The sequence below is a fragment of the Protopterus annectens genome, chromosome 3.part0, assembly GCF_019279795.1.
Source record: "Protopterus annectens isolate FY-2018-M chromosome 3.part0, PAN1.0, whole genome shotgun sequence".
NCBI classification, from domain to species: domain Eukaryota; kingdom Metazoa; phylum Chordata; order Ceratodontiformes; family Protopteridae; genus Protopterus; species Protopterus annectens.
Genome location: NC_056731.1, coordinates 1,666,937,160 through 1,666,957,641, shown reverse-complemented (window position 1 = coordinate 1,666,957,641; position 20,482 = coordinate 1,666,937,160). Strand labels below are relative to the sequence as shown.

Sequence of the window (20,482 nt, the reverse complement as noted above, 5' to 3'; positions counted from 1 at the left end):
ATTAGTTCGTAGAGAAACTTTGTCTTGATGAAAAATGAGGAAAGGTTCCACTGCCATTAGTGCCTGTAGCTCTGAGACTCTTCTAGCTGAAGTTATTGCTAGCAGCAGGGCAGTCTTCCATGACAGGAACTGAAGATCTGCAGAGAAAGCTGGTTCAAAGGGAGGTAGCGTTAGTTTTTCCAGAACAAAATTGAGGTCCCATCTTGGTGTAGGAACTCTCCTGGGTGGTCTAATGTTTTTTGCCCCTCTGAGGAACTGCCTTAGAAGAGGATGCGAAAATGAAGGTGGATCCGTGTTGCAGTGGGCTGAAATAGCTGAAGCATAGATTTTAATGGAGGAAAAAAGTCCTTTGTGCAACATCTCAATTAAATACTGTAGAATGTGAGGCATGCGAGGCTGAATTGTGTCTTGGCCTTTAGCTTGGTTCCAGGCACAAAACCTTTTCCATTTGTCCGAATAAGCCTTCCTGGTGCTTGGCCTCCTGGCTTCCAGAATAACATCCAGAACTGCTTGGGAAAGAGGAGCTGGCTGGATGTTTAGTTGATTTGCCATGCAGCCAGATTTAAAGTTTTGAGCTGGCTGTGAAGAATCTGATTGTTTTGTTGTGTGAGCAAATGGGGAATTTGTGGCAATATCCATGGTGGGCTGTGGGCCATATTCCTCAATAGCGGGTACCAGTGCTGGCATGGCCAGTCTGGGGCTATGAGAATCAGTCGTGGTCTCTCCTTTTTGACTTTCAGAAGTACCTTTGTGAGGAGAGGCAATGGAGGGAAGGCATATACTGTCAGGTTTTTCCAACTGAAAGAGAGTGCGTCCACTTTCCAAGCTTGATGGTGAAGTGTCCTTGTACAAAATTTTGTTAGTTGATAGTTTTGAGGACTGACAAACAGGCCTATGTCTGGAAGGCCCCATTTTTGAGTTATCATTGCAAATATTTGTGGATCTAGTTTCCACTCGTGGGGATCCTTGATGTTTCTGCTGAGGTCGTCTGCCAATGTGTTGTTCTGTCCTGGCAGGAATTGAGCTTGTAACTGAACCTGGTAAGCCAGAGCTGTGTTCCATAAGATCATTGCTTGCCTGCATAGAGGGTAGGAATGTGTACCCCCTTGTTTATGTACCACATTACTGTGGTGTTGTCCGTCTTTATTGCAAGTTGTCCTGGATGTAATAGATCCTTGAAGGCTGTCAGAGCTTTCTGTACAGCTAGCATCTCTTTTTGATTTATGTGCAGATTCCTTTGATCTGCAGTCCATACGCCTTGAATGCACTGTCCTGCCATGTGTGCCCCCCAGGCGTAATCTGAAGCATCTGTTGTGATAGTTTGCCTGGCTGGGGGCAAGGTGAAAGGCTGACCCTTGTTGAGGTGACATGCCTGTGACCACCACAGAAATTCCTGTTGTAGGCAGGGAATGAGAGATATTGTGTCCAAGCTGTGGCTTTGTTGAGACCATACGCTTTTTAGGTACCACTGTAATTTCCTCATATGCAGCTTTGCAAATGGTATTATTAGTATGCAAGATGCCATGAAGCCCAAGGCCTGCAGAATTTTTCTTGCAGTTAATTGGGTCTTTGTTGCCATTGTCTTGAAATATTGAGTCAGTTGTAGTTGCTTGTCTGGTGTAAGATAAGCCTTCTGGGCCGTTGTATTCAAGCTGGCACCCAGGAATGTCATTTTTTGTGAGGATACTAGTTTTGACTTCTTTTCATTTACTGTGTACCCCAGGCAGTTTAGTAGATGCTTTATAAAGGCCAGATGATGTAAGAGAATGTCTTTGCTTTCTGCTTGGATGAGGCAGTCATCCAGATGAGGCAGTCGTCCAGGTATGGGTATATTTGAATTCCTCTTTGTCTGCAGTCTGCAATTACTGGTGCCAGGCATTTTGTGAAGACTCTGGGCGCAGTAGATAAGCCAAAGGGCAGTGCAGAGAATTGGTAATGGGTTGAACCTGCAATGAAACGGAGGTATCTTCTGCAACTTTGTCTGATAGGGACATGCAGGTATGCCTCCTTGAGGTCCAACGTTACTAGCCATGCTTCCTTGCCCAACATGGGAAGAAGCTGCTGTAGTGTTAGCATCTTGAATTTGGGTACTTGTAAGTAAGTGTTTAGAATTGAAAGGCCCAGAATTGGTCTCCAGGCATTGTCCTTTCTGGGCACTAGAAAGAGTCTTTAGTAAAATCCTTGGCCTTGCTCTCGAGTAGGTACCAGTTGAATGGCTCTCGTGTCCATGAGAGCTGTAATATGCTTTTGTGCCTCTGCCCATTGATTTTGTGGCAGGTTTGGCATTCCTCTTTTCATTGGCAAGGTGTGAAAATGGAATCTGTATCCTCGTAAAATTATGTCTAGGACCCATTTGTTCTTTGTGACAATGTGCCAGTTGTCTGCAAAAAGTGCGTGTTTTCCCCCCAAGGGGGCTCCCAAGAGAGTATTGCTTGGCCAGATGAGGTGCAAGTCATTGAGTTTGCCTTCTGGTGGATTGGGACCTGTCTTCTCCTCCCTTCTGTGTTTTAGTGCCCCATTGGCGAGGTTTATACTGGGCTTGTGGTTGTCCTCTGCCCCTTGGACGTCTGTATTTACCCCTCTGTGGTCTATCAGTAGCTGGAAAGGACAAATTTTTGTTGGCCAGTTTCTGCTGAAGCGAGGGGGTTGAACCTGTAGGAAATCTTTGACTGTCTGCATAGATTTTGCCTTATCCTCCATTTTCTTTAAGAAGACTTCTGCTTTAACTCCAAAAAGAACATCCTGCTGTAAGGGAGCATCTAGAAGTTTTGCTTTAACATGATCAGGCAGAGTTTGTTCCTTTAACCAAGCATGCCTACGTATAACAGACCCAGTGACAGCTGCTCTGCAGGAGGCCTCCAAAGAATCAAACCCACATTGTAAGGTATGTTTGCCCACCTGTTCAGTGGCGTGCAACAGATCCTGTACTTCTTTCAATTCAGATTGTTGAGGGAGAATGGTTATTCTTTGCTTTAACTGAGAGATTAGGAATTGCTGATACTTCAGCATGTGAAATTGGCAATTCAGTGCCCTCATAGTTAATGTGGCTGAGGTGTAAACCTTTTTCCCCCACCTGTCTAGTGCTCTGGAATCCCTCTCAGAAGGTACAGGGTTTTTAGCCATAGAAGCCTTAGCCCCCTTGGGACCCTAGGAGATGGTCTCTGGGTCAGCTACAGGGCTTTTGTAAAGAAATTTGTGGGAATCAGGCACTCTATAGTATATGTCAGGCTTAGCCGGAGCAGGAGGTAAAGAGTCTGGGTTCAAACTGGATTCTAAGTAAACATCATCCACAATGTCCAAAACTAGTGGGATGGCAAGTGGTCTGTGTTGGGGGAGTAAAAGAAACTCTCTGAGCCTTTTCTTCGAGTCAGAGTAGTCCTGATCTTCCCAGTGAAAATGTTCCCTCAGTGTGTAAAGTTTCTCCAAAGGAGTAATTTTCAGGAGGAGAAGCTGAGGGAATAGAGTCCTCAGCATCAGAATCTTCATAAGGGGAGAAGGAGTAATCTTGGTCCTCAGAGGAGTCTGAAGAAATGGACACTTGTTCAGAGGATGCATAATCTTCCTCTTGTCTAGGCCTTTTGTCAGGAGGGGGCAGGGAACCCCTGATTAAAGAAATCAAATCTTCAGCCATTTTGAGCATCTGTTTCTTAGGCATGGGACCTTGAACAGGAGACTGAAGTGCAGTCCTTTTAGATTTAGTAGGAGTCTTCGTCTTAGAAAACGTTTTAATGGTGAGTCGTCGGTCTGAAAACGCCTTCAGAAACCAATGGCGTTTCTGTAGCACCGACGTCTTTTGCAGCAATGTCGTCGGAAGGGCCAGAACTAAATGGCTGCGTCGGCCTTGTGCATTCCACCAAAATTTCCGTAGCGGTCTCGGGTTCCAGATCTGTGGTAGTCAGGGGCTGCGTCAGAGCCTCACTGAGGACCTGAGACCGGACCAGCCGAGGCCTCGGAATCTGGCTTAGGCCTGGGCCGTCTGTCCTTATACTTGCGTTTTTTGTGCACGCCGGTAGTCGGTTGCTCCGATGGCATGGTGTAGTTAAATTTCCTACCGAAGTAATGTTGTGCAAAATCAAAGCGTCTTTTAATAGTACACTTATTAAACCTAGCACAAAAACGACAAGTAGTGACGTCGTGGTCTGGGCCTAGGCAAGGTATGCAATAAGAATGAAAATCCTTATGAGGTATTTGCTTCCCACAAGAAATACAATTGTTAACTTTTTCTGACATCGGTCTGAGGCAAGAAAAGTTTCCCCAACGGGGGACTTAGCTTTATAGAAGACTTCGGTCTGAAATTCGAAAATCTCAGGAGTTGGCCAACCGGCACTTGCGAACTGCTTCTGCTTCGGGCACCGCGTGGCAAGAAAGACTGAAGAAAATGGCGTTGGTTGCATTATATATACCACTGGCGCACTGACGTCAGGGAAGAGGCGACAGCAACAGACGCCGGACCAAGACTTTGGAATTCCGGCCAACTGCGGGACCACCTGACAACAGGATAACCCAATTGTGATGACTGCAGCAGGGTAACACGATGAACATCAAAGCTGTCGATGAACATCTAACATATGCAAAATATATTCCCCCTTGTTAGCACAATTAGAAAAGAACACTGGAAGTTGGATAGACTGATTGAGGTTTGTTTCAGTGGTTACTTTTGGCATAAAGGAAGGATTGAATCTCAAGGCCACTCTATCTTTATGGAATATCAAATAAGGAGGCTTGACAGTAAGAGCCTGCAATTCTGATACGCTTCGCTGAACTTATCGCCACCAAAAAGGCAGTCTTCCAAGAAAGGAATTTGAGATCACAGGATGTGGCATGCCCCAAGTTAGAGACTGCAGCACAAGTGCAAGATCCCACGGTGGGGAAGAATCCTTGACTGGGGGACGCAATAAAAAGACACCTTTCAAGAAGGCCTTGCAGAGGCGAGAAGAGAAAGTAGGCCCATCATTAAGGTGAAAACTGGAAATAGCTGCCACTTGGACTTTAATCGTAGAGAAACTAGCACCCTCCTGAAAGAGGGAAGCCAGAAAAAGAAGAATGTCTGAAATAGGAGCTGAAAATGGATCCAAATTCCGGCCTTTAGCCTAGATAGAAAATCTCTTCCATTTACTTCTGTAAATTCTCTTGGTAGAAGATTTCTGAGAATCAAGAATAATATCCTTCACAGGGAATGCAAACCTGGACTTAAGAAATCACTGCAACTGGACAAACCAAGCTGTGAGATGAAGAATCTGCAGATTTGAAGTGGAAGGAGAGACGGATGAGATATCAAAGACGGAATTGGATAGAGCACCCAAGGGGGGTAACTTCAGATGAGACCATAGAAGAGAACCACACCTGCCAAGGCCAAAAGGGGGCAATGAAGATCAACTGCGTCCTGAGACGTCTTGCTTTCTGAAGAACTCTCGGAATTAGTGGCAATGGAGGGAAGGAATAAAGACGACCCAGAGGCCAACTGTGAGTTACAGCGTCCCTGTGGGACTCCCCCTCGGGGGGATCAAGGTGAAGTATCTGTTGCATTTGTGGTTGACAGGGGAAGCAAACAGATTTCAGCTCAGTTGGCCCCACCGATGCAAGATCTGCTTCACCACTAGCAGATTCAGGGGACCACTCATGCGGGGTCAGAATAGCCTTGCTTTGCTTGTCTGCCAGCATGTTGGATGCTCCAGGAATATGCGTTGCAAGGGGAAAGCACCCCGAGGACATCGCCCACTCCTTGACCTGCATATCCTCGCAACAAAGCAGATAAGAACATGTGCCCCCCTTGTTTGTTTATGTACCACACAACCGCCAAATTGTCTGTGTGCACTGCTATTGTCCCTAAAGGGAGGCAGTCCTGAAAGGCTTGCAACATAAGGAGGACTGCTCTCATCTCCAGAACACTGTGTAGTTTGGTCTCTGACTGGGACCAGATCCCTTGGGACAGTCTTCCCCAGGAAATGCACCCCCCCCCCCCCCGCCCAGGAGGGAAGTGTCAGTGGCCACCGTGGCTGCCGGAATGGGTGAAGAAAAAGACCTGCCCGCTAGGAGGTCTGGAGAGTGCATCTACCATGACAGATGTCTTTGGCATATTGGAGTGAGCTATATAAGAACTGAAAGAGGATGAGAAAGAGCCGACCAATGAACTGCTAGGGTTCACTGTAGAACTCTCATGTAGTACCTGGCCAGTAGAACCAAATAAATGGCCGCTGCCATGGACTTTAAGGCGGTCAGAATGAGAGATACTGGAGGACGAGTTTGCTCCAGAAGAGACTGTACACGAGACCGGATTAAAAGCAAGAGTCGGAGGGGGAGAGCTACAGTCTCAGAGACATTGTCCAACCGTGTACCGATGAACTCCAGAGGTTGAGACGGGATCAAGACTTGGCAAGATTCACTGCGATTCCGAGCTGATTGAAAAGACGGAGAAGAAACTGTGTGGTCTTCACCAGTTGATGCTGTATGGGAGCTGTGAGGAACGAATTGTTGTGGTAGGGAAATACATGGAATCCCTGCAGCCTAAGATGAGCTGCCACCACTGCCATACACTTGGTGAACACCCAGGGGGCTGTGGTGAGTCCAAAGGGCAGGGCTCTGAACTGGAAGTGATCAGCTCCTGTGCAAAAGCGGAGTAATCTCCTGGACTGCCCGTCTATTTTGATATGATAGGATCCACAGAGCGCATCCAGTCATTTTTGTATATAGGTAGGTACTAGGCTATCGGCCCTAGGGTCTATACCAGCCTAGTCAAAGAGGTACCCTGGCTTTTGCCACCCAAGAAAATTATTTTCCTGTGCCCTTGTTGAACAGAGCCACAGAAGTGATCCCATCCAATCATCAAGATTTTTCCTGAAGAGCTCTAATGAGGAGCTTTGTTTGATATAGACGGGTAGTTTGTTCCAGACAGGAATCTATCCCTCCAGCATGTTCTGTTCATTGTGGTGATAAGGTTTAGGTCCCTAGAGCGTGTAGCTCGGAGGGATTGGGATTTCTTTAAGTGGAGCATGAACAACAGCTCTGGGTTTGACATAGCTTTGTATGTTAGGCAGATCGCCTCTGAGTAGGCGACATGTGATGGACTAAAGCTGGAGTTTTTTGAGACTGTCTGTGTAGGGCACCTGTTTGAGGCAAGCAATCCTCTTTGTGCGGTATTTATGCAGCCTTTCCAGTTGTTGTAGATGTCTTGTGAGGTACATACCAAAAGGGGCATTGTACTCTATAATGGGTCTAATGAGTGATGAGTAGAGAGGAACAATGACCTCTTTTTTCATGGATGAGAAACCTTTTGTGATGAGGTGTGCCACATAGAAGGATTTCCTGACTACTGTGACAATGTGATTATCAAAGGAGAAACTACTGTCCACCTGGGTCCCAAGGTCTCTTATCACACTTTCGGTGTTAAGTAGACTACCACCTATGTAGTAGCTCATGGGTACAGAGTTTTTACGAAAGGGGATGACAATGCACTTTTTGGCACTGAGCTTGAGGCCATGGCTTTGACACCAGGCATCTGTCTCAGTGAGGCCCTTTTGTAGGATGTCCACATTGTTAGGAGTTTCAATTATGGCTCCTAGTTTGCAGTCATCTGCAAACTTTGTTAGCCAAAGACCTTCTGTGTTAGCCTGTACTTCAGAAAAGTAGATACCAAACAGGACAGGACCCAGAACTGAACCCTGTGATACTCCAATTGTCACTGGTCTGAAGTCGGATTTGGAGTCTGCTACTTTCACAGTGTAGGTTCTGTCAGTGAGCCAGTTGGCAAGCCATCTTGTGACATAGGGATTTATACCTAAGTTTAGTGAGTTTATGTATAATTCCTGAGTGGAATACAACATTTTTAAGGGGCAATGCATAAGGGCCATAAGGATGACTTCGGATATAGAGGATGTGATTATGGAGTTAGGTTTCATCACAAATTTATTCAAAGATCGAAATTACAATATTATGATGATGAAAGATGTGTGCGATTATGTATTAAGTGAAAGGGGAAACAATACATACCATTGTTAGGAACTAAGGCAAAGGGAGTTCAGTTGAATTTAGGAAAAGAAACTACAGTGAAAAGTTACAATAGAGCATGTGTGATAGAGTATGGTCCGTATACAGAACATATCAAAACAATTATATCCAGTACATGGAAAGTATTAATGGCAGACCAGGAAATTAAGGACGCTGTAGGTTCACATCCTACATTTGTGTATAAAATGGGAAGGAATATTAAAGGATTTTTAGAGGGGGCTATACGACATAAGGGAACAGAAAATATAGGCAAACACACAACCAGATGTGGAGCCTGTAATCAGTGTTTTGCCATTAATGAAAGTGATAGGTTGATATTAAACAACATTAATAGCACTAGGATCAGGTTCGTGAAAGGGAATTGTTCCACCAAATTTGTGATATACCTGGCTAAATGCACAGAATGTTTTGCTTATTACATAGGCAAAACGGAGCGATTTTTTAAAAAAAGAATATATGCCCACTTATATAGTATAATGTCAAAGGACAATAAGAACGCATTATACAGGCATATAGAGAAATGTGGTAAAGAGCACAAATTTACCTTTGGTATATTAGAAAGTGTAATTTCTGACCCTAGAGGGGGGGATGTTAAAAATGTATTGGCTTGCAGAGAACTATGGTGGCAGTTGTACACAGATGCCACCACCTCCCCTGGATTAAATGAAAACATATCGATTAAACCTCTGTTAGACAGACGTACTTGATTTTGTCATTAATATGTAATATGGAGCTTATATTGTTTTTATACGTAAAAAATTTTTATATGTAAAATTTCTTATATGCAAAATGTTTTTATTGATAGATTAGTTTTTCGCTATATTTATTTAGTGTAGTAGGTACATATACACACTTTTGGATGTGTTTGATATGGAAGTATGTTGCTTTACGAATGACAAAGAAGATTTGAAAGTTTTGGCGCCAGATAAGTTATTTAAACTGATGGCATTTGTATGCAAATTGTTCTGATGAAGCTCATATTTTGATGAGTGAAAGCGCTTAACGTTTGTATATGTTATAACATGTTTGTGTACGTTTAAACTGCGGATTAAATATTTTTGCTGATTTTACACACACTGGCAGTTTTGTGTGGTGGATGCACTAAGCGTTTTGGAGTGGAGTTACAGTTTTATAATTCCTGAGTGGGAGATGGTGTCAAAACCTTGGCAAGATCTTGATGGGCTGTGTGAACCACCTTACCCTCGTCTACGGCTTTGGTGACTGCTTCAAAGAAGTCAATCAGGTTTAGGAGACATGATCTGCCTTTTACAAACCTGAACCTGGTGGGGTTCAGAGTTTGGAGATTACCAATGTCTTTGTTTATAAGTTCCAAGATGATACGTTCCATGGCCTTGCAGACCAGGCTCGTTAGGCTAATGGGGCGGTAGTTCCCGGGGTCCGCGTTGGCTCCCCTTTCGTGGAGTGGGATAACCATCACTGTGCGGCATTTAGTGGGAACAAAGCCTGAGATGAGGCTATGACTGAACATGGTGCTTAGGTGGGGTGCCAGTTCATTCTGTAGTTCATGTGGAACGCAGCCTGGGATGTTGTCAGGTCCCATGGATGCTGTGTTCTTGGCTTTGGAGAGTGTGTTTTTACCTGTGCAGCCGTGATTACAGGAACTTTGCATTCTTCCTGTATAGAGATGGACCCTTAAGGGGGTGAGGGGGGGTAAACTTAGCACTGAACCTATCTGCCAGAATGTTGGCAATATCAGTTGGTTCTCTATATTTAGTGCCATTGTGCTGTAACTCAGAGCAGATCTGAGTGTTGCCATTGAGATGCTTGACATAGCTATAGAATGCTTTGTAGTTGTCTTTAGAATCAAAGGCGATTTTGTTTTCATAACTGGCTTTGGGGGCTTTTATGAGGGATCTCAGCTTCTTATTGAGGCTGACCAGGCCGTTCTCTCAATCATGGGATTTTACACTTTTTTGCAACACTTTCTTCTGTTGTAGAGTTTGTTTACGGCAGGGGACCACCAGATCGGCTTCCTTTTTTTGGAGGCTAGCATCTTAGTTCTGTTAGAGATAGCAAGATTCATGCACTCGTGTAAGTGCTTATAAAGTGCATTTGTGTAGGATTCAGCAGTCGTACCTCTATTGTCCATCTGCATGGGTGTCATGAAGTTTGCCACTTCTGTCTTAAGAAGCGTGAAGTTGGCTTTGGAGAATTTTTTTACGGTGGTTTCCCTAATGGGGGGTGGGGGCGGGATGTGGATGTCTAGGCTGATTAGCTTGTGGTCGGATCTGACCAACGAGGAATTGACCTCTAGTGTGGAACACCGGTTGCCCATGTTGGTAATGACCAGGTCTAGGATATTGCTGCCCCTGGTGGGGGTGTGGATAAGTTGATCCAAGGCATTGGAATTTATGAATTCCTGAAAACGTTTAGCAAAAGAGTTGGTACATGAGTAGTTTTCCCAGTTAATGGTGGGGTAGTTGAAACCGCCCATTACTAGGGTGTTGGGTTGCACCCTAATATTTTCCAGTGTTTCAAGAAATGAGGAGTGGGAATCCTGGGGCATGGTGGAGGATCTGTAGCAAGTTACAATTTGGATTGCGGTCTTGCCCAGAGTTTGTTACACTTGGATAATCTCGGATGCATTATGCTGAGCAACTAGCTTGGAGGTGTGAATATCCTTAATGAATATGGACACGCCTCCACCTTTAGTGTTTCGGTCCAGGTTAGGTGGCTGAAAGATGTGGTATGAATTATAGCCTGGTAATGCAGGGGTGTTCTCTGGAGCCTTGAACCAGGTCTCTGTCACTGCACAGATGTCGATGTTCTCCATTTTAAGGAGTGACTCGAATTAATGCATTTTAAGGTTTAGACTTCTAGCATTGAGTAGCATTACCCTCAAATTTTGCTTGCTTGTACCTGTTACGGTGTTGAATTTGTCATTTGAACCTTGCCTAAAAGATGCACTACAGGGGTGGCAAGAGCCTTAGCTAGTATCCAGAATCCCAACAGCGACAGGTGCAGGCCATCTCTGGCAAAGCATTGTGGTCTGTCGACCATGTCATCCCAGGCAGACAGTGGATCCCCTTTAGAATGACACCAGAAGCTTAGCCAATTGCTGAAGTCAATCATTTTGTCCTTGCACTGTGGTATCATTCTGGGTGATGGCAGGATGCTACTCAGGGCTAGGGTAATACCTGCCTGGGCTACAAGATTGGAGAGCTCCTCCGTGTCTCTTTTCATGTAGTCCAGGGAGGTACATCTCAGGTCATTCACACCAACATAGACAATGATAGAGTCATATTTGTACTTGTTGTGGAGTGACCTGAGTGCATGCGTTATGTGGCGGATCCTGGCACCCGACAGGCAGCTGACAGTAACTTTCTCCTTGTTTAGCCTGTTAAGTGGAACATCAGTGTGCCTGACTACAGAGTCACTTATGACTAGAGTGTTAGGTACGTTGTTATGCCTTATGGACTGTAGTTGAGTGGCACACTGAGTTTATGGGCTGTGTCTCATTTGGGTTGTGTTAGGGGGTGGAGGTTGCATGCGTTTCTGCTTTGGAGGTCTCTGTTGCTTTAGCAGATTTTTATTGAGAGCCTCCACGAATGTAGGTGTGTGTTTTGTGTTGCTATGTGTGTGTGTTTTGGTGGTGTAGGTTTTGAGGCACTATGTGATGAGTGTGGTGCAAGTGTTTACCTTCTCCTCTTGACTGTCTAGTCCAGTCTTGGGTGAAGAGAGCTTTGCTTCCAGTTTGGCTAAATAAGTGCATCTCTCACATGTTGTAGTGTTGGGTGGTAGGAGGAGAGGGTTGTCGGTGTACATGAGACAATTGCTGCATTGCCCCAAGATGCCCAGATTCATCAGGTAGACAGGAGAAAACACCGGGAGCTGACCCTCAGATATGCCTGGATAGGTGCTTATTAATTAAGTACTAAAAACTGTTTTCCTCTAGAGAAGTGAGGAAAGTTGAGTGCTCTAGTAATTTGTAGCTTATTTAGTGCTTACGAGTTCTGAACAAGTGATGAGCTTAAAGAAAGAGATTTGAGTGCTAAAACTAAAAAACTGGCTAGTTCTAAGGGAAAATTTGAAGAGCAGACTTTATGGTGCCAGGAATAGTTTAACCCAGGCGATGCATAAAGTGCATTTTATTTTTTTAATATAACAGTAGCAAATGAGCAAACTGATTTAAACAAATTAACCAATAAAAAGCTAAAAACTGAGCCCCGTTCCAGCAGTCTTTGATCAGACAAGTTCTAACTGCACACTCGTGCCACTAGGGTGCAGGGGAACCTTCTCCAAAAAAAGATGGTCTGGATTAATGCTCAAGTTATACAAACAAAGCTAGATTCAGCAGGTCTGAATTTAGTCTATGCTACAGCAAACAAGGCATACCAATTTCAGAAAGAAACAGTTCAACTACCCAGGCACAATAAGCCATTAACCAGAAACTCCCAGCTCAGAAGGGCAGAATCTACCCCCTCACCTCCCACAAGAGTGCAGACCACACCTTTTTAATGTAAAATAACTGGCCCGAAGCCCAAGTGCTTAAACCAGAACTAATACACTCTTAGAATAACAGACACTAAAGCCTTCAATCAGCAACTCCCAATTTAGAAGGATGTAAGCTACTTGTCCTGCCACAACAGTGCAGACCACAAACCTTCGTAATGTAAAACAACTGGTCTGAAGCCCAAGTGCTTCAACCAAAGGCTTAGAATAACAGTTACAATTTAATCAGGCTACTAACAAGCAGTAATAAATGCAGCAGAATAAATGCAATAGAGTAAGAAGAAACACAAATACAGTAAAAGCCGATGAATAAAGTGCACTTTTTTATATATAACAATAGAAAATGAGAAAACTGCTTTAAACAAGTTACCCAATTTACCAGTAAAAAAGCTCAAAACTGAGCCCTGTTCCAGCAGACTTCAATCAGACAAGTTCTATCTGCACACTCCTGCCACTCAAGTGCGGGTGAACCTTCTCCAAAAAAAGATGGCCTGGATTAGTGCTCAAATTATACAAAGTTAAGATTCAGCATGCCGGAATCTAGTCTATGCTACAGCAAACAAGGAGCACCAATTTCAGAAAGAAACAGTTCAAATAAGCAGGCATAATAATCCTTTAACCAGAAATTTCCAACTCAGAAGGGTACAATCTAACCTCTCCTCCCACAAGAGTGCAGACCACAAACCTTCTTAATGTAAAATAACTGGCCTGAAGCCCAAGTACTTAAACCAGAACAAATACACTTTTAGAACAACAGACACTGAGCATTCAATCAGCAATTCCCAATTTAGAAGGATGTAAGCTACCTGTCCTGTCACAACAGTGCAGACCACAAACCTTCTCAATGTAAAACAAATGGTCTCAAGCTCAAGTGCTTAAACTGAAAGGCTTAGAATAACAGTTACAATTTAATCAGACTACTACCAAGCAGTAATAAATGCAGCAGAATAAATCCAATTGAGTACTTTTAAGAAGAGGCAAAAAGCAAAATTAAGTGCAATTTTTTTTGTGAAGGGGCACAATATACTGTACGCTGACCATCCGAAACTTCAACTTCTTGATTGAGAGATTCAACTGACTGAGGTCCAGAATCGGATGCAGATACAAAGTTAACTGCCCCCCCCCACCAGTGCTTCCAAGGAGGGACAGTCACCCCCCCCACCAGTGCTTCCAAGGAGGGACAGTCAAGCAGCACTTCAGGAGCGCTGAAAGGGCTTTTCAGAGAAGGATTCCCTGGAGCCCTGTTTTTTTTGGGCCTCCTCTGCCCCTAGGGTGGCATCGATCATTGAACCCTCTCCCCCGTCCCCTGGAAATGGAATCTTCTTGATCTTCCTGAAGGGAAGACGGCAACGTATGGAACCAGATCTTCTTACTCCCCCATTGGGTCTTGGAAAAGAGCCTTTAGGGGGTAGAGTACTTGATCCCTACAGCCGAAAATGTCTTCCCCTCTTGCTCACTGTGGGTTAAAGTTTCCTTTACGGTAGGTCGAAAGAGAGTTGAACTATCGATGAGAGCATTGGTGAATGATGCCTTAAAGGCCTCCGCAATCCCACAAAAGCAAAGCCAGGCAAGATGCCTGTGCCTGCCACCTGTAAGGTACCCTTTGCAGGATATCAACCTCATGGATGAATTAGCTATGGACATGAGTGATAATCTTGGTAAAAATAGTTTTGAGGTCCTCCGCAGGCATGGACTCCAAGAGGGAAGTGGTAAGCTCCTTGATCAAATCCCTCTGAAGACGGGTAAAATGTGTCAGGTAGTTTAAGGTTCGCAGGCTAAACAAAGCCAATATGAACACCCGCTTTCCAAATTTGTTAATTGCGCTCGACTCACGACTGGGAGGATGGACAGATTAACTCTGGTCTGCCAGCTCTTTCTTGGTGGCGGTAGCTACCATAATCGTGTCAACCAAAACTGCCTTGGCCCAAAAGGATTTGTTATAAGGGAAACTCAAACACTTGTCCACTCTCTTGGGCACCAGCTGGACTGAATCAGGTTCTTTCCATGCCCTGCTGGAAATGAAATTATTCAAGGGGTCAGCGGGGGGGGGGGCACCCAAGAGGTAGATGGGCCCATTTCAAAAGCCTCCATAAACATGGCTTCCTCCAAGGACAGGGGGCTAGACAGACCAACCGCCTTTAGAATTAAAGGATCTCCAGGATGCTCCGAAGGAGACATCTCATCAGGCAGCCATCTAGCGGACCTGTCCCTCTCATCGATATCAGTGTCCTCTGTGCCAGACTCCATTGGGGAGTCAAGATGTCTCCAAATGCATTTCCTCTGAGGGAGGCTCTGGGGAAGAAATGGAAGAGGTGGGGACCCCAATGGGGGTAACTCCCCATTGGAGGCTAGATTGAACAGGTGATCAGGAGCAGGATGAGAGGGTCCACTCAAAATCTGAGGCTGGGATGGAGCCTGGCGAGCAGGAGAAGCTACTCTGGTAGCAGACAGAGATCTTTCCACCATCCAGAAAGGGGAAGGACTGGACAAAGCCCCCTCCCCAGTAGACAACACAAGGGAGGAAGGAGCAGACCCCGCCAGGACCTCCAACCCTCTGGAGAAGGCTTGACTGGAGCTATCAAGAGCCAAAGCACACGAGAGGCAGAGAATGGTCCTAAAGGCCAGGACCAGAACCCGAACCCACGGACTCCAGGCGACAACCCAGAGCGGTGGCCCCGCCTGTCCCGGGGGAGGGAGAGCAGAACTGGCCAAGGACTCTGATGGGGTAGGGACAAGGGGTGTTCCAGAAACCCCCACCACCTGCATGCAGTGCGCTGGCTCCCCTAAGCCCAATCTCTGCTGGGTTGGACGAGATGAAACTAGCTGGGGAGTAGGAGAAGGCTCCCTAGTCCGATGGGGCTGGGGAAGTCAGAAGCCCCAACTCTATTTGAGCCTTTCAAAAGGACCACATCATCCTGTCCATATCGAAAGGAATGATGCTCCTGGAGGATGGGAGGAAGCAGAAGGTTCAGAGAGCATGGCTCTCTAATCTCTCTGGATACAGCAGGATTGGATCAATGGCAGACCCACTCCAACACGGATCCGAAGGCCTTGGATTCGGGAGTCAACTCCAAGACCTCTGATCTGAAGACCTTGGACCAGAGGCAACTGGATCCAGACGGACTCTCTGGAGGTCTTAAAATCCGAAATCCTTGGATCTTACGCAGCCAAGGCCTAGATTTCTTTCCTGAAACCTCCCCAGAGGAAGAGGTAGCCTTTCTCTTGTGGCCAGATGGGCCCAATTTGGTCAAAGGCTCCTTGACCAAGGGACCCCCTGAACTATACCTTTTAAGAGAAATTTATTTTAGCGCTCAACCAGGGGCCCTGGGGTAGGTGGCCGGCGCCAAGTTAGAAGAGGCACTTCTCATGCGAGGCATCTTCTGACTGCACGAGGAGCACCTCAAACCCTGAAGGCTTCTCTGACATAACGGCCAAACCCGAAGGATACACGCAAGAGAGGCGTCAAAAAACCCAGTCCACAGTCAACACTAAAGTCCATCCCAAAAAAACGCAAAACACACAAACTAGAACTATACTACTAGAAGACAATAAAACTAAATTCACAGAAAAAAAAATTTCCACATAAACTATACTAACTAAAACTACACTGAAAAAGGTGTCAAAAGCCATACAAATGGGAGGGGAAGAAAAACGACTGTTCAACTAACACAGAACACCTACAGCAACTATGAAAACTAAGAACTAAGAAGGGAATAAGGAGAAAACCCAAAAAGAAGACACCGTTTTGAAAATTGGAATCCCAGAGGAGCTGAGCAATCTGCATCCGTCTCTGTCCGTGGCAAACAAGATCTGGGGGATTAGAGGGCAGCAGAGCATTATGAGAGGGGAGGAACTGGAGCTAAGCTGTTGTCTAAGAATTGCCAGCTCGGATCCTAGACCCATGCATGATGAATGGTGACTAGGATAACATCAGATAGGACGGTTATGGTTACACAGAATGTCTGGAATAAAGAAAGCAATTATTTCAAGTTCAGTCCTGAATCCCCTAATCTACAGTGTGTCTACCTCAGTCATAGACAAGAAAGAAGAAACCAGGACCAACCAATCTGCTGACTACAGAAAAATACATGCAATAGTACAAGAGGGCATGAGTCTCTCTGGAATGATCTTGAAAAGTTAAATGTGCAGAGAGGAGGCAGTTGAAGTCCCCTACAAACAAATACAAAGTAATGTACCATATATGACAAGAACTTTGGCGTGATGCATCAGCTGAGAGAGTGGACCAGCTGGCATCAGTGCAAGAAAGAATTTGGAGTGCCACTCACTCTTAGAATGGGCCACCAGATGCAGAATGAGAAAGCACTGGCAGTATAAACAGAATAGTGGAATGCATCTTCAGAGGGAAACAGGTATGGTTTCCACTCTCCAAAGTCTTGGGTAGCACAAACTTTATGTACTGTGTACAGTTCTGGAGACCATGTAAGTAAAGGAACATCAGGGTGCTGGAAGCATATAATGCTACCTTACAGCTCCAATAAAGCACTCACACTACAAACAACCAGCACAACAAATTTTCATTTCTTCGGCCATCTCTGTTGATCACATACAAAGTGCCCCTCCATACTACAGAAAATGTTGCTAAAAAACATACCAGACACTGCAAGACTTTGCACAAAGCTTGATACATCTACCAATTTTTCAGTGCTTTCATACTCAAGAGAACTTTTCTCATTACATACACTTCCACACATAAAAAAAAAAGCAAGAATGTTAACAACCTTCTTCTCTTGCACTGTTTTAATCATTGGTAGCTGTCAGTGCATTAGCAATCTTGCTATTTCTGAGCTCTTCTGCTTTTGTCTTGCCAGGTGGAAGTTTTGTAACACATCTATACTATGTGTCATACCACAAAAGAAAAAAATATTCTAAAACAATGGAATTCCAGACAAATGTTAAACAGTCTAGCAGTATATGGTGTAATCTCCCCAAAGATACTAATGTTTTTTTCTCTAACCCCCCCCCCCCACACACACACACACACACACACACACGCACACTGCAAGACACTGCTTGACTTGATGCTCCAGTCATACCATTAAATCCAAGGGTATGGGAATGGAGCATTCCCAGGTTAGGCAAGATCCCAAAAGTCCATTCCTTCCTGCATGAGAATCACTATCAAGTTCTCCATTCCCCAACATGAACTGAAGGGAGCAAAACAGATTACCAGTCCTTGGGAGCAGCCAATCCGCTCACCTAGCCTCCTGCTCTCAGTGGCTCCTCAGAGCTCTGCCACTGCAACTCCTTGATTGAAAATGTGCCTCCATAAACACAGTTCTTTTGACTGCCAGTGTAAGATGCACTGTGACAGCACTGACTCAGCAGGTTCAAATTCCACCAGGTAACATCAATGCTCCCACTAGGTACCATATTTGTGGCACGCAACAGCCAGTCCCATCTTCCAAGACAAGTGAGCCAGCAGCAAATCCTCACTCTCATCCTCCCTGGCCCACTCCAACAGGAGCTGAGCCACCATTAAAACTTGAGCCACCTGTAGCACCATCAGAACTTTATCCCTCTACTCCACAAAGATGACCAAGACAGTAACCATCCAAGCAAATGCCTGATGATAAAAGTATGAATCACTGACCTGATACCTTTGCTAATGAACTACACAGCTCAGCTGATTACACAATCTTTACTAAGGCAAACACATAACACACAATTGCAGAGTACGATATCACTGTTGCAGCAGCAAAGTGTCATGCATTTAAGGCAAAAATGTTTATGTTCATCTGAAATCAATAAATAAACCCGATGAACAGGAAAAAGATACCTTGCCATCTGTTATGTATTTACATGTTATTTTCAGGAACTTTTCAGTAAATGCTTCTTCCTCCTCAGACGTAGAGGATACCACTCGTGCAGGACGGGGTAAGACGTGAGCTGGAGAAGAAGTTGCCTCCTTGCGCTGAATCCCATCAGAGTCCTTAAAAGAGTACAGTACACACATTAAACTGTTTCAGCCACTGTAATCCATTTCAGTAAACTGAAGATTCTTGAGAAATCAGCCAGCAAATTAAGTTGCACTTAAACAGGTTAAGATAGTTCTCAACTGAGACAAACATTACACATTGCATATAATCTTCTAACTCAGAATACGTCAATATGGTTTGTTTTCATTTATATAAATGCACAACTGTCTATGTCATAAGTGACAATTCAATAAAGATGATTAAAAAAGGATAAGGAAAGACAAGATAGCTCTCAACTGCAAAGAAATGTACTGCCATTCATAAGTAGTTAATGTTGCCTGCTTGAAATTTATATTAATTCTTTATGGTCTGAATGTTACTTTTAAACATACCTCTCAAATGTCCAGACTTTTTGCAGAATGTTCAGATTTTTGCCTCGTATTTTCAGTATTTTCCTCATAAAATTTGTGGTTTTCTGGCAAATCGATGTGAGAATTGAATTAATTAAATAATGACAGATATTTAAGTTTCATACTTCATATCCTTCAGAACATACATGGTACCACAAAAAAAGAAGTTATGTACTCACCATAACGTTCCATGTTTGAAGTCCATCTAGCCCTTCATTCTTACACTTTGGTTCGGAGCCGAACCTCGGCTCCAACTTGGCAATCCTCTAGCTCAAAGTCTTCTGGTTGGCTCGTGGCAAGGTGGTATCCCATTATGCATCGCTGACATATCCCAGATCTTGTTTGCTGCAAGTAGTAAAATAGATAGAGACAAAGAACAAACCATGGAGAAAGGTCACAACATAGAGATAAAGCAATAGTCACAATTCCCCCAGGTCCTCAAAGGAGAGGGGGCAGGAGGGAGGGATATTAAGAATGAAGGGCGAGATGGACTACAAACATGGAATGTTATGGTGAGTACATAACTTCGTTATGTTCTGTAGTCCTATCTCGCCTTCAATCTTACACTTGGGACAGCGTCCCTAGCATCTTTATCTTGGGTGGCTCACGGGAAAATACTTCTGAGTACCGTGGAACCAAAGGAAGATCTGTTCCTGGAAGCCAGGTCCAATTTGTAGTGAGTTATGAATCTATGAGGTGTAGCCCATGTTGCTGCTGCGCAAATGTTATCCATGGGAATTTTTGCTTGAAAAGCCACCGAGGTAGAAACAGATCTGGTAATGTGGGCTTTCACCTTAAATGGGAGATCTTTGCCACTGGACGTATAAATGAATGAAATACAGCCTGAAATCCAGTGTGATAATGTGGGTTTCGAGACTGATATACCCTTTCTTGCATCTGAAAAGGAAAAACAATTGGTCTGACCTTCTGAAACTCTTGGTTCTATGGAGATAGAATCACAGTTGCCTATGAACGTCAAGCTGGTGAAATTTGTACTCTGCCTTGTCAGAAAAATTAGGGAAAAGACAGGTAGTTCAATGGATTGATTAATATTAGCCTAAGAAGAGACCTTGGGAACAAATGAAGGGCTGGTCCGTAAAGAAACCCTGTCTCTGTGAAATACCAAATAAGGAGGCCTAATAGACAGGGCTTGCAGTTCTGAGACCCTCCTTGCAGATGTAATGGCCACTAAAAATATGGTTTTCCATGAAAGGAATTTGAGATCACAAGTTGCTGAAGGTTCAAAAGGATGTGAAGTAAGTTTCTGAAATATAAAATTCAAATCCCGGGGTGCCACAGGGTCCATAACGGGGGATCTCAATAATGTGGCCCCTTTAAGGAAAGCTCTACACAATCTATGTGCCATAAGGTTACCAAAAAAGAAAAAACCTCTTTGCACTAAAGCACTCTGCCAAAGCACAATATCAGTCCCCAAAAAACAGCAATAAGGCAGAGAACTCCATGTAGAGCCAATAAAACATTTATTCAATAAAATTACAGTTAAAATAAGCGCTTTCAGGCCATATGCCCTTCATCAGATAACGGAAAAGACTGAGGATATCACATTTAAAATATCCAACCTCCTATCACATTTCAGTATTTTACCCTCCTTTTCTTCAGGATGGGTTTTAAAGGTACAATAGCATTAATACATGGTGG

General features: G+C 44.4%; 1 protein-coding gene across 6 annotated transcripts in view; it reads right to left on the bottom strand.

The window, feature by feature from the left end:
- OXR1 (oxidation resistance 1) overlaps positions 1 to 20,482 on the bottom strand; it is a 4,227,902-nt gene that overhangs the window by 1,220,644 nt on the left and 2,986,776 nt on the right. For all 6 annotated transcript variants that reach the window (XM_044065701.1, XM_044065702.1, XM_044065703.1 and 3 more), the window contains one exon: positions 18,275 to 18,427. In XM_044065701.1, the coding sequence (XP_043921636.1) occupies positions 18,275 to 18,427 (153 nt within the window). The remainder of the gene's footprint in view (positions 1 to 18,274; positions 18,428 to 20,482) is intronic.